General features: G+C 40.8%; 1 protein-coding gene across 1 annotated transcript in view; it reads right to left on the bottom strand.

Moving 5' to 3' along the window:
* The window catches only part of GALNTL6 (polypeptide N-acetylgalactosaminyltransferase like 6), a 1,281,746-nt gene that overhangs the window by 29,018 nt on the left and 1,237,420 nt on the right, over window positions 1–15,308 (bottom strand). The window contains exon 11 of the mRNA XM_032148915.2: window positions 4,447–4,563. Within this exon, the coding sequence (XP_032004806.1) occupies window positions 4,447–4,563 (117 nt within the window). The remainder of the gene's footprint in view (window positions 1–4,446; window positions 4,564–15,308) is intronic.

The raw sequence follows: 15,308 nt of genomic DNA, 5'->3' as shown, positions 1-15,308 counted from the left end.
CCTTATTTAATCCTACTGTAGCTTCATTTTTAGGATCTCTAGAGACAGGAAATCTTTTTAAAGAGCTGTATTAACTGGTCTTTCTGTTCTGCCTATGTAGTTTTCTGCTTGTCTAGTGCTGCCCTCTGGTGACCATTTCTTGAATTACAGGCCATAGATTTTTGCATTTTAGCCTGGGGGTGGGAGGTGGCCAGTTGGGGGATGTGGGGGGTGCGGGAGTGAACCAGCAATTTTTAAAGTGTATGCAATATCGTTGCCTTTGTTTATATCCATGTTCAGCTGTCAAATAAAATCTGCAGGCCAGAGCAGATTTCATTCTAGAGCACTACTGGATAGAAATATTAAGCCCAGTTCAGGCATTTAGGCCTGATTCACCAGCTGGCCACGTGTGTTTCTTAGCTGGGCTGAATAGAGATGGTAGAGAGGAATTTAGCCCAAGAAATGAAGCTTTTCCTTATGGCTTGCTCCTTTTCTTTTTTAAAAAGTTCTTTTCCACTCTAGATGCCAGCCTTACTGATAGCTTCTAAAGCCTTCTCTCTTGCTCCCAGGCTGAAATCAGAATTGCTTGTTGGAGTTAACCATCCAACACTATTCCTCAGGTCCCCAGTAACATCCCCATGGTGCCTATAGAAACAGACAGAGGAAGGAGGAGGCAAATAACTTTTCACTGATATTTGATTCCTATCAATAAATCCTGGAGTCACAGAGCCTTCTATAAACCCATCTGGATATATACATACATATGTATATATAAATTAGCCACCAAGCCTGGCTGATTTTTGTATTTTTAGTAGAGATGGGGTTTCAACATGTTAGCAAGGCTGGTCTCGAACTCCTGACCTCAAGTGAGCCACCTGCCTCAGCCTCCCAAAGTGCTGGGATTATAGGCGCGAGTCACCATGCCTAGCCATGCAGGGCACATTTGAGTGAATAATAACTAGTATTTGCTGACTATGCTGGGAACAGATAAATGAAGCCAAAGTCCCAGCTGCCTTGGACCTGAGAGAGGTTTCTAATTTGTTATTAGCATAAAGGGATTTGTGAGTATTTGAGAGAAGGAAGACAAGAGGGAGAGGATATTACTCTGCACCTGCTGCATGTGCAAGACGCTGCCCCAAGATTTATTCTCCTAACCACCCTGTCCAAGATGGAAGAACTATGGCCTAGAAAGATTTCACAATTTCGCAATGCCACGTGGTTTAAACTAAAATCCAGGTTGGCCTGGCTACAAGGCCCACAGTCCTCCTAGAATACCATGAGGCTGTGGGGAGAGGGTTCAAACATCGGATCAGTGGTTAGAGGAGAGGCACTGTTGATGGACTGAATGACTCTGGATTGTATTGTGGACTTGGTCTGTGGCTGTTTTCCTTGCATCATGATGCTCTGCATTGTAATGCGTGGTAGAGGGCAGGGAGGGGCAGTGAGGTGGGGTGAGGGAGGTGAATCTCAGCACATCTGGACAACTCTTTAACATCCTGTGCTGGGCATGGTGAACCTTTTCTAGTTTAATGTACAAGATGGACACCAGAGGAATCTGGCTATAGGAGGCAGTAATGCCTTACTGGGAACTGCTTGCTTACCTTTTTGATTTTCATAAGAGATAAGTGTGATGAGTACATAAATATCTACTGTGATATTTTCTATAGCTTTCTACTGAAATATTTCTTAATTTAAAATTAAAACAGTGAAAAGGGTTAGGTGAGCTTAGTGGTATGCACCTGTGGTCTGAGCTACTCAGGCTGCTGAGGCAAGAGGATCGCTTGAGCCCAGGAGTTTGAGGCTGCAGTGAGCTTTGATCACATCACTGCACTCCAGTCTGGGTGACAGAGCAAGACCCCATCACTAAAATATAAGAAACAAAAATGCTAAAAGAGAGCAAAGACAATTTAGCCCACTATCTTTTCTCTTTCACAGGTGACACAGTATCAGGGAAGCTGCTTGCAAGGACTTCCAAATTTCTAAGCGGGTTAGAAATCACATCTCACTTAAACTGAGTTGCAATGAAATGTTTGTCAATTAAAAGCAATTCAGTCTTACATAGAACAGAATAGAGAACCCAAAAACAAATCCACACACCTACAGTCAACTCATTTATGACATAGGTATCAAGAACGTACACTGGGGAAAAGACAGTCTCTTTAATAAATGGTGCTGGGAAAACTGGATATCCACATGCAGAAGCCTGTAATCCCAGCTACTCGGGAGAGTAGCTCGACCCCATCTTCTGTCATGTACAAAAATCAAATTAAAATGGATTAAAGACTTAAATCTAAGACCTCAAACTATACAACTACTACAAGAAAACATTGAGGAAACTCTCCAAGACATTGGTCTGGGCAAAATGTCTTGAGTAACACCCTCCAAGCACAGGAAGCCAAAGCAAGAATAGACAAATTGGATCACATCAAACTAAAAAGCTTCTGCACAGCAAAGGAAACAATCGACAAAGTGAAGAGACAACCCACAGAATGGGAGAAAATATTTGCAGACTACCTATATGACAAGGGATTAATAACTGTAATATATAAGGAGCTCAAACAACTCTATGTAAAAAACCCAATAATTTGATTAAAAATTGGGCAAAAGATTTTAATAGATATTTCTCAAAAGAAGACATACAAATGGCAAACTGGAATATGAAAAGGTGCTCAAGATTATTGATCATCAGAGAAATGCAGATCAAAACTACAATAAGTTATCATCTCACCCCAGTTGAAATGGCTTTTATCCAAAAGATAGGCAATAAAAAATGCTGTTGAGGATACAGAGAAATGGGAAACCTTATACATTGTTGGCAGGAATGTAACTTAGTACAGGTACTATGGAGAACAGTCTGGAGGTTCCTCAAAAAACTAAAAATTGGCTGGGCACGGTGGCTTATTCCTGTAATCCCAGCACTTTGGGAGGCCGAGGTGGGCAGATCATGAGATCAGGAGATCAAGACAATCCTGGCCAACATGGTGAAACTCTGTCTCTACTAAAAAAAAAACTGCCAAAAATTAGCTGGGCATGGTGGTGTGTGCCTGTAACCCCAGCTTCTCGGGAGGCTGAGGAAGGAGAATCGTTTGAACCAGGGAGTAGGAGGTTGCAGTGAGCTGAGATTGTGCCACTGCACTCCAGCGTGGTGACAGAGCAAGACTCTGTCTAAAAAAAAAAAAAAAACAACACACACACACTAAAAATTGAGCTATCATGTGATCCAGCAATACCACTGCTGGGTGTATACCCAAAAGAAAGGAAATCAGTATATTGAGGAGACACCTGCACTCCCATGTTTGATGCAGCACTGTTCACAATGGCCAAAATTTGGAAGCAACCTAAGAGTCCATCAATAGATAAATGAATAAAGAAAATGTGGTACCTATACATAATGGAGTACTATTCAGCCATAAAGAAGAATGAGATCCTGTCATTTGCAACAATGTGGGTGGAACTGGAAGTCATTATGTTAAGTGAAATAAGCCAGGTATGGAAAGACAAACATTGCATATTTTCACTCATTTGTGGGATCTAAAAATCAAAACAATTGAACCCATGGAGATGATAGTAGAAGGATTGTTACCAGAGGCTGGCAGGGGTAGTGGGAATGTATGAGGTGGGGGGTGGGAGGTGGGGATGCTTAATGGGTACAAAAAATAGAAAGAATGAAAAAGACCTAGTATTTGATAGCACAACAGGGTGACTGTAGTCAATAATTAGTTAATTGTACATATTAAAATAAGTAAAATAATAGAACTGGATTGTTTGTAACACAAAGGATAAATGCTTGAGGGGATGGACACCATTTTACATGATGTGATTGTTATGCATTGCATGCCTGTATCAAAACACCTCATGTACCCCATATATACACCTACTATGTACCCACAAAAATAGAAGAAAGCAAACAAAACAAAAATCAATAAAAGCAATACATAGCCTTAAAGTATTTCCTGAAGCCCACGTCGGGGTGTTGTTGCTTACATCCTTCACGTGTAGGATTAAAAACCGCTACAACAACAGGAGGCCCACGTAAAGTGATCTGTTCATGGCCAGGGCAAAAGCAAGGTTAAGACGACGTCACAGACGCAGAACAGCAGAGTCATTAAAACCATGAAATTTAGCTGGAAGCGTTCCAAAGCACTCTACAGGCTTCCTCTGTTAAACATTCTGGGAAAAGAAATAAGACTAGGGTCGCAATCCACATTTCTCCCGTCCTTTCTCATATTTAGAGCATAATTGTGTACATTATCTGAACTAATTATCACAACTGCTCTGAGAAGAAACATCAACAGAGACATTAAGTGATTCACGGAACTGCAGGGCTGGTTGGTGATACAGCGGCCTCACTCCGGGTCCCACAAGCGCCATCTGCACCATTCGGAGACTTGTTCCAGCTGCATCCCTCTGTGTCTGCCTCAGCCCCCCACTGGCTCCCACTGCCCTGGCTTCTGGGAGGTGACATACCTGTTCATGAGACCATGTTCTTTCAGAACCATCCTTGACACAGATGTCCAGCCTCAGCTCTGTTCCGGTGGCTCCATGCTTGCTGTCTACACAGAGATTTGCTGCCACATTTCGGATCTGTGGAAAGAAGAATTTTGAGTGTGGGGCTATGTTGTATTTTATCACTGGCTCCTAACAACCATGGTATAGATTAAGTAAGACATAGATTATCTTTTTGGTTACATGCATATTGAATGAGACCTTGAATTTGTATGCAATTTATGGAGAAAAATCAGGGAATTAAATATAACATTGAAGCCATCTTCACAGGCTTAACAAGAATTCTGGAAAGAAATATAGTTATAATTCAGTATTAATCAGTCTGTACTTTGACTCACTTCCTTGTAACTGAAAGTCTGTAGCACTAGATACCGACCACTTGCATCTCTACTGTTCCTATACATAGGATTTCTGATGTTAGAATCATAAGTTTTTTGTTTAAGAATTGCTGAAGCAGATACTGAATTCCAGTGGAACGGCTGACTGCAGCCAGTTTAAGGACCCTCACAGAGGAAATGGATCAACATGAGAATATTGTTTCTTCATCTCCCTGTCCCATGACCTCATGCTGCGTTCTGTGACCAATCAATGATCTCCCAACTTGAGCCTACTCCAAAACCCTTAAAAATCCTAGCCCCAAACTCCTTGGGGAGACAGATTTGAGGTTTCCTCCCATGTCCTCATTTAGCGGCCCTATAATTAAACTCTTTCTCTGCCGCAACCCCATATCTTGGTGTATTGACTTGCTGTACACATCAGGCAACAGACCTATTATGGTTACGACATGGTCTACTCGACATGCTAAAGAACATGAGATGGTTAAACAGCCAAACTGCAGCTGGCTGGGGCAAAGAATGTGTTGATAATGCAGCATAGGCAATAGCCTGGAGTTTATGACTTCAGTAAAATGGGAGACTTTTCTTTTCAGATAGTGCTTAATTTGGAATTTATTATCTTCCTGCTTCAAAGCACCTTCTACCACTATCATGCTAGCGGGAGAGAGATCCAATATGAGGCGGATGTTGCAGTTACAGGATGTGATGGAGGAGAGTGAACCACTTAGCCCTGCATGGTTCTGTGCAGAACATGGTGACCTTTGGCTTCAGTTTGGCTACAGTGATCTCGGTCTACACCTATTGTCATAGTTTAGCATTGCTTTTGGATGATAAATTAAATGTCACTCTAGAGTATTAGCAAAATAGGAAAGACAGTGTTATTGCTGAAATACTATACTGGATAAAGATTCTCTACAGAAAGCCTGACCTTTGAAAATTTGCAGAGTGGAAAAAAGGATAATTCTTTACAATTATGTTAACACGGATATAAGGAACTCAATACTTAGAGATGGGAAAAGAGTGGATGATAAAAAGTGTCAAAAGCTGAAACAGCAGTAGAGTCTAGGCAGAGACATGTCCTTTTGTCATATCTTGTGTTTTTTTTTGAGACCGAGTTTCACTGTGTCTCCCAGGCTGGAGTACAGTGGTGAAATCTCGGCTCACTGCAACCTCCACCTCCCAAGTTCAAGCAATTCTTCTACCTCAGCCTCCTGAATAGCTGGGATTACAGGCGTGTGCCACCACGCCAAGCTAATTTTTGTATTTTTAGTAGAGACGGCGTTTCACCATGTTGGCCAGGCTGGTTTTGAACTCCCGACCTCGTGATCCGCCTGCCTCAGCCTCCCAAAGTGTTGGGATTACAGGTGTGAGCCACCATGGCTGTCCCTTTCGTCATATCTTCCTGCTTGAAGGTTTCACCTATCTTCCTGATAGTGTCAGAAGCACAGCCTGTAGCAGAGACGGATATTCTTGATAGTTTGCTATTTAGGTGTGTATACTTACATAAAGTCAATGACCTTAATCTTTTTTAAGCCTTTATATAGTCCTGGATTATTATAATACCTTCAGATCCTTTTAAGAATGGAAACAAAACCAGGATGGGCCCAACTGATCATTTAACCAAGGTTCTTTTGCCTGGTTGAGTAGATAAGGGAAGGAGTCTCTGCAACAGAAGAATACCCACCTGGGCCTGTTCCTGCTGGGGTGGGCAATGAGGCAGAGAGAAGATTTTTATCAAATATACTGAGTATCATGAAAGGAATAAATAATGCTGGGATAGAATGGTGGTGGTGGAAAGAGTAGTTCATATTTCATTTACTCTAAAAGTAGAGGTTGGGGATGCCAGTCAGGAGGGAATCAATGTGGTGGGTACTAATTTCCTTATTCAATAGGGACTTAGGCAACAGGTTGGGTTCATCTGCTACTGCTGGGGCTCTGCTTTCAGGATCTCTGTCCCTGATGACAAGGTAATGTGAAATAATGCAGAGTACAGGGGAACAGTTCTTAACCTGGTTTTGCCCACAGATTTCTCTGAGAATCCAAGGAAAGTGGTGGACATTTTTGAAACAAACAAACAAACAAACAAAACTATAAGTGGATATGTCCAAGCACTTTCGATTTGGTTTTCCTGGAACCCATCAACTCCAGATTTAAACCCTGAATTAGGGAAAATGCCTGCCCTGACCCCTTGGGAACTAGTTGCCTTCCTTCTCTTAGTGTAGGAGATCTAGAAAGACAGGGAATGAACTTGGCTGGTTGTCAGAAGGCACCTGATTTGCTCTCATTTCTTTTACCTTTACTACACCTTCCCTGAAATAAGTATCAGGGAGGAACTTCTCTCTAGAATTTGTGAAGCCAAGCTTAAAATACACGTTTTGTAAAATCAATTTCCTGATGTGTGATGGAATTTCTCTAGTGAAATAGAAACACCCAGAAGGTCAAAGGTAGATTTTGCTATTGCTGTCTTGAGCCTGGCACACTCTGTAAATCTCCTATTTGATCTCCTTATCTGAGTGCAGCATGTTGGTTTTCTAAAGCTGTCTATAACCTGAAAGCTACCTGACAGAACTCTGAGCAGGCCTTTCTTTTCATTCTTGGGCCATTTAACTCACAGACACACTCTTCTTAGAGAACCAGTATCAGTTTATACTGAAGACAACTTCAAGGCACTATTTTTCTCTCTACTTGAGTCCAGGAGCTCTGAACACATTGGGAAGAAAAAGCAGCTGCTTGCAGGTTCATGGCCAGTGGGTCCCAGAGGGAGAAGCTTGCTCTCCTATGTCGGCTGGCATTGGAATTCACATGTGGAGCAGCTCTGCTTCTGGAAAAGGAGGATGTGGGGGAGAAGAAAACATACCCAAGCCAGGGACACTGAGTGACAAGTCTGCCAAATCTGCCTGTGGATATGCACCAAAGCCTATTGGAGTGCCTCATTTTGTTTTTAAATGTTATGAGCTCAAAAGGCCTCTGGCAGGGATGGAGGATACCATTTTCTAAACTCTTGAATTTTCTAAATCTCACTCAAGTGGCATCTGTGTAGACAATGGGATAAACTGCTTTGGAAGCCAAATTTCAGGTTTCAAAGGCATAATTGTCTACATCTGTGTAAATTCCAGCAAAAAGTTGTGCCAGGGAGGAAATGCTGTGAGTTCACTATAGGATAAGGTAGGCAGCTGGATACGAGATCAATATCCAGCTCTTCCTCAAGATTAGTATCCAGCCATTCCCACTTGCTTCTCTTCTTACCTGTCCACCTCCCTCTGTCCAGCACATATTCAGATTCTCTCATTTTGCTCACAAACTCAACTCCATTAAAATAAACAAGTGGATAAAATTCTAATAGAACTGATTCTAATACTTGTTTATTCACGCTAACAATATATTTTTTAAAAAATGTAGACAAGAACACTTAACGATGATTCATATTTTTTCAATGTGGGCTCTGTACCTCTGGCTGAAGGTGAGGCAGTACACACACATACACATGGCCCAAACCTAGGACACGGGATATTACTATGTCTATGGCAGAATCAATCATTTTCAGGCTTTATTCCTTTGATGCCCAGCTTCAGGGCTCGACAGCATTGAAATTGTGTCAAGGAATCCTGAGAGACACCGAACAGGATTAGAGGATGAGGCAGTGCTTGGCTAGGAATGGGTGGGAAGGAGAAAAATGAGGAAAAGGGGAATCATAATGTGTGACAGGAATTACAGAGATAATCTCCTTTTGGGCAAGGATCAGGAAAAGATCTGGCAGAGAGTGAAGGAGTTCTTTAGGTCTGCAAGAGAAGTCAGGCTTAGCTTTAATACTGGCCCCCCAGCTCCCAACACAGGAGGTTTTTATCAGAGAGGTACAAGAGAAGGGGAATGTGGCATAAATGTCAAGGTGCCTAGTAGATGTGGGGTAGGTAATTCAGCTGGCTGTTAGAGAGGGACTAGCCTTAGCTTAACAAATGAGCCAGCATGGTCTGCTAATTCCTCCTGATAGCCTTAGGTCTTTTAAGTAAGAAGTGGTGGGTTCATTCCTCATTCAACAACATTTACTAGGTACCTGCTATGTCGTAGGCCCTATGCTGGAAACCAGGTATACAGCAAAAAATAAAAAAAAGAACCAGTCCTATCCTTTGTGCACCCGATGGTCTAGTGAGGACATCAGAGAGGACATGAATCGAAGAAAGGCTTGAGACTTCCAATATTTCTGGCTGTGAATTTTTAACGTGGCAAAAAAAATTAAGATGCTCCCTTTTATGGACTATAGCTGATTTTATTTATTTAGTTAGTTATTTAGATGGAGTTTCACTCTTGTTGCCCAGGCTGGAGTGCAATGGCTCAATCTCGGCTCACTGCAACCTCCACCTCCTGGGTTCAAGCGATCTTCCTGTCTCAGCCTCCCAAATAGCTGGGATTACAGTCATGCACCACCACTCCCAGCTGATTTTGTATTTTTAGTAGAGATGGGGTTTCATCATGTTGGGCAGGCTGGTCTTGAACTCCTGACCTCAGATGATCCGCTGCCTTGGCCTCTCAAAGTGCTGGGATTATAGGCGTGAACTCTGCCCAACCTCTGGACTATAGTTGATTTTAGAATGCCAATTTATTTGCAGAGCTGGAAAGACAGAAGACACTAGGGTAACACAGAAAGAGAACTGGATGGAGACTGAGCAGGTCCAGGTTCTGCTCATGAGGTACAGATGAGGTTCCCTATAACCTCATTTTTTTTTCAAGAGATAGGGTCTTGCTCTGTTGCCCAGGCTAGACTGCAGTGATGTGTTCACAGCTCACAGCTTGCCATAGTCTTTAACTCCTGAGCTCAAGCAATCTTTCCACTTCAGCCTCCTGTCCTTTTTAAAGCTCAGTTCATCCACTTACAGGAAGTCAACATTCTGAGAGTGATTTTGAATGAAAGGCACTTTGTGGTTAGAAATTCAAAGACTAAGAAAAACTGGCTTCTGTTCTCAAGGAGCCCACAATCATATCAGGGAGACATTACTCTGAAGACATCTTCTTAAGAGACTAAATGCTAAGTGAGACCTGAAGAGGAAATGACCGTTCTGGGTGAGATGGGCTTGGAGCACTTGGTAGGATGGATGACACTGGAAGGGGCCCTGGAGGATGAGTAGAATTGAATGTACACAGTAAAATGACAGAAGGACACTATTGCCTTAGGAATCAGAAATGAATACGGATATTGAAGTTTGACCGTGTACGGCATTTCTTAGGGAATGGCAAATGATATAGCATGGCTCAACATAAGGTTTGTAAAATGAAGACGATCATGCCTCAGAGGGCAGTTGTGAGGATTAAACAGATGCATGTGAAGTGCCTGGCACAGTGTTTGTACATTGCAAGTGGTCAGTAAATGTTAGCTACTATTTATTTGTTTGTTAATTTTTTTGGCTGAATTGTCTGTGATGGTAAATCGGGTGCTGCCATGGCCAAATCACATTTCTATTATATCATGTGATCGCTCACAGCACTTAAGTCGAAGGAGACTGCAGATGAACAAGCCATGGTCCAGCATTGCAGGCCTGTTCTTCAGTGTGTATCACCGGTTAATCTTCACAGTGTCTTACACAATCCCCCAAGATCTCAATCTGGCAATATGAGCACCACACCAAACACACCCACCTCCCTACCCCTCAATGAATGAACAATTTCTGCTGATTCTAGTCCTAGGTACTGAATGTCCCACTCCTCTCCTCTCCATCCCAGTCTCCCAGGCCTTTGACATCTTCTCATGAACTGTTTTAAAAAATTGTGATAAAATATACATAATGTAAAGTTCATTATTTTAACCATTTTTAATGTTCAACTGAATAGCATTAAGTACATTCAAAATGTTGTGTAACCATCACCAAGATCTAGTTCTAAAATGTTTCATAATTAAAAACAGCAACTATTAATCATTCAGCAATAACTCCCTACTTCCCCTTCTCCCCCAACCCCTGGTACTGTCTATTCCACTGACTATAAAAAATATTTTGTAAACCTCATATAAATGGAACCATACCATGTTTGCCATTTTGTGTCTGGCTTATTTAACATTGTAGCGTGTATCGGAACTTCATTTCCTTTTAAGGCCAATATTCTTTTTTTTTTTTTTTTTTTTTTTTTTTTTTGAGATGGAGTCTCGCTCTGTCCCCCAGGCTGGAGTGCAGTGGCCCGATCTCGGCTCACTGCAGCCTCCGCCTCCTGGGTTCAAGTGATTCTCCTGCCTCAGCGTCCCAAGTAGCTGGGACCACAGGTGTGCACCATCACGCCTGGCCAATTTTTTTGCATTTTTAGTAGAGATGGGGTTTTCACCTTATTAGCCAGGATGGTCTCAATCTCCTGACCTCATGATCCACCCACCTTGGCCTCCCAAAGTGCTGGGATTACAGGTGTGAGCCACCATGCCCGACCTCATATATATTTATATGAATAAACACATACATAAATATACACATATATAAATATGCCAAATTCGTATCCATTCATCTATTGATGGACACTTGCACTGTTTCTACTTTTTTTTTTTTCTTGAGCTGGACTCTCACTCTGTCACCAGGCTGGAGTGCAGTGGCACAATCTTGGCTCACTGTACTCTCCACCTCCTGGGTTCAAGTGATTCCCCTGCCTCAGCCTCCTGAGTAGCTGGGACTACAGGTGTGCACCACCACACCTGGCTAACTTTTGGTAATTTAGTAGAGACAGGGTTTCACCATGTTGGCCAGGATGGTCTTGATCTCCTGACCTCTTGATCTGCCCGTTATCTGCCCACCTCTGCCTCCCAAAGTGCTGGGATTACAGGCGTGAGCCACCGCTCCTGGCCTGTTTCTACTTTTTGGCTACTGTGAATAATGCTTCTGTGAACACTGGCATGCAAATATCTTTCCCATCCTTGTTTTCAATTATTTTGCCTATACACCTAGGAATGAAATTGCTGGGTCATAAGGTAATTCTATGTTTAACTTTTTGAGGAACCATCAAACTGTTTTCCACAATAGCTGAACCATTTTACATTCCCACAAGCAATGTACAATGGTTCCAGTTTCTTCATATTTTTGCCAACACTTGTAGATTTTTTGGTTTATGTAATAGCCATCCTAGTGGATGTAAAGTGGTATTTCATTGTGGTTTGGATTTGCTTTTCCCTAATGACTAATGATGTTGGAAACCTTTTCATTTGCTTATTGAGCATTTGTACAGTTTGGAGCCTATTCAGGTTCTTTGTCTATTTTTGAATTGAGTCATTTGTGGTTTTATTTTTGTTTAAGGAGTTTTAAAAATATATATTCTAGATATTAATCCCTTATCAGATATATGACTTGTAAATATTTTATCCTATTCAGTGGGTTGTCTTTTCATTCTGTCAATTGTGCCTTTGATGCACAAAAGTTTTAATTTTGATGAAGTCCAATTTATCTATTTTTTTCTTTTGTTGCTTGTGCTTTGGTGTCATATTTAAGAGATCATTGCCATTCCAATGCCACGGAGATTTTCCCCTATGTTTTATTCTGAGTTTTATAGTTTTAGCTCTTATGTTTAGGTCTTTGATCCATTTAGAATTAAATTTTGTGTATGGTGTAAAGTAAAGTTTACAACCTCATTTTTTTTGCATGTAGATATATTAGTTTGAAATGGCTGCCATAGGAAAGTACCACAAACCGAGTGGATTAAATTACAGAAATTTATTGCCTGACAGTTCTGGAGGCTAAAAGACCAACATCAAGGTGTTCGCAGGTTGGTTCCTTCTGAGGGCTGTGAAAGAGAGTACATAATATGCTTCTCTCCTAGTTTCTGGTGGTTTGTGGCAATCTTTGATGTTCCTTGGCTTGTTAACATATCATGGTGGTTTCTGCTTTTATGTTCACTTGATGTTCTGTTTGTGTGTGTACTGGTGTCCAAATTTCCTCTTTTTATGAAGACACCAATCATATTGGATTAGGGGCCCAGCATACTCAGAATAATCTCATCTTAATTAATTACATCTGCAATAATCTGATTTCCAAATAAGGTTACATTCTGAGGTACCAAGGATTAGGATTGCAACATATCAATTTTGGGGAGACATAATTCAATCCATTAGTAGTGGATATCCAGTTTTCCCAGCACCATTTGTTGAACAGACTGTCCATTCCTTATTGAGTGATATTGGCACCCTTGTCAAAAATCAATTAACTTTGTATGTGAGGGCTTATTTCTTGGCAATCTATTTGATTCCATTGGTCTATATGTCTATTTTATGCCTGTACCACACATTTTTTGGATTACCATAGCTTTGTATTAAGTTTTGAAATTAGGAAATGTGGGTTCTCCAACTTTTGTTTTTTTTGTTCAAGATTGTTTTCATTATTCAGGGTCCTTTGAGATTCCACATAAATTTTAAGATGGGCTTTTCTATTTTCACAAAATATTCCACTTAGATTTTGATAGATGGCATTTAATCTGTAGGTCACTTTGCATAGTATCACCATTTAACAATAATACTTTTTAAATTCATGAACATGGGATGTTTTTCCATTTATTTAGATAAGCAATTTCTTTCAGTAATGTTTTGTGGTTTTTTATGAGTCTTTTGCCCAATTTGTTAAATGTATTTCTACTCTCATTTATTTTTAGGGAGACATAAAATGTAGTGGTTAAATGCACATATTCTGAAGTTAGACTGCCCAGAGTTTGATTTCACCATTTAGTAGAGCTGCATGACATTAAGCAAGTTAACTTATTTTTGCCTCACTTTTTTCCTTAAAATTAAGGATAATGCTTCATAAATTTGATGTGAGTATTAAATGAGATTACACATATATTTGTTTTAGTGTATGGACCATATTATGTGCTCAATAGATGTTAATGCTTCATAGTAGTAGTAGCAGTAGTATCAAGATGTAGTAAGAAATGAGACTGGGGTGGTGTATTGGTGCCATCTTGTGAAGAGTCTTAAATATCAAGATAAGGGATTTAGACCTTGTTCTGTTGGCAAAAAGATCATGAAATGTTTTTGAGAACAAAAACTTGTTTTAGACAGTAAATTCTGGTGATTATGAGAAAGACAGGTGGAGAGTTATATAATTGTCATAATGGGTACTAGTTCTAATTGGCAATGAGAATCTGAACCAGTGATAGAATGTATCCAAATAATATATCCGAATTTTATATATATATTATATGTATTCAAAAGAAGATATGTGTTTAGACATTTTAAATAAAAATTACAGATCTTGACAACTGTTTCCATGAGTATAATAAAGAAGGCATGCTGAGTTTGAGGTGTCTCTGTGACATCTATATATAGACACCTAGAAGTCTGAAATTTGGAAGATAGGTCAGGGTAAGAAATGCCTATTTGGGTATATGCTCTTATCTACTGTTCTACTAATATTTTGCTAATATTCTACTAATATTTTGCTAATATTCTACTAATAGTTTGCCTTTCAACTTCAAATCCTTTTTTGCCTTACTTTGTGATTCTCAAGATGGACCCTGTAGATATTTCTCCTTTGTCAGTGGATACAATTTTGTCAGTGGATACAATTTTGCTAATAGAGAGTGCTGGAAGGACACTGGAAGGGCTGAGCAGGAGAAAGGGTCTTTCGTGTGTGTGTGTGTGTGTGTGTGTGTGTGTGTGTGTGTGTGCACACGCATGCATGCACAGTTTTTCCATGTGATAGCCAGTAAGTGGGCATGTGGGGTGGAGTGGGAGAGAGCAGCCCTCGCAGGAGTGGCCCTCAGACATAAGCAGCAGCTGCTATGTCCTGCAAGTTTCTTCGTCACTACCAAGCTGCATGTATATGACAGCCACACCACATCAAATGAAGCCTGAATCTCAACCTTGGCGTGGGAAAAGTTGGAGAGTTCTTCTAAGTTTCCAAGTTCCTGCCTTGCTCACATTCCTCAGCCCTAATGATGGTTACTGTTGTGTGGAGTTGCTGCTTCAGTACTCCCTAGAGCCCTCTTTTACCTCTTTTACCAGCCAGTGTTTTTTTTTTTAATATTAAAATGTCCCTATTCAAATTACTGGTGTGATTTCTGTCTTCTGGCTGGACTTGGACTGATGCAACCACGTATGAGTAAGAATTGAAATAATAGAAGTACATGATCTCACTCAAGCAAAGAATAGAAAGGAATATGAGAAGATTGAGGAGGGAACTCCAGGGAATGACTTTTTTTGAAAGTGAGCAAAGAAAGTGTAGCTAGAAATAAGAAGGAGAAAATAAGAAGGAATCATAAAGAAGTCTGGGAGAAGAGTTTCAAGGTGGGAGGGGTGAGCTGCATTGTCAGATTTCACAGAGGGATCCAGTAGGGGAGGCCTAGGGAGAGGCTGTTGGATTTGGCAATAAGGAAGTCACCAGAGACCTTTCAAAGGACAGTTTCTGTGGTTTGATGAATGAAGGTAGAAGACAGATTGCCAAGAGGACTGAGAAAAAAATGGAAGGTGAACAGAGTCAACAAATGGAAGTTTCTCTTTCAAGAAGCTTGATAGTGATGGGAATGATATATACAGGAGAA

The sequence above is a fragment of the Hylobates moloch genome, unplaced genomic scaffold (genome assembly GCF_009828535.3).
Source record: "Hylobates moloch isolate HMO894 unplaced genomic scaffold, HMol_V3 SCAFFOLD_3, whole genome shotgun sequence".
Taxonomy (NCBI): Eukaryota; Metazoa; Chordata; class Mammalia; order Primates; family Hylobatidae; genus Hylobates; species Hylobates moloch.
The sequence above is the reverse complement of the archived record's forward strand: the minus strand, read 5'-3'. Positions and strand labels throughout refer to the sequence as shown.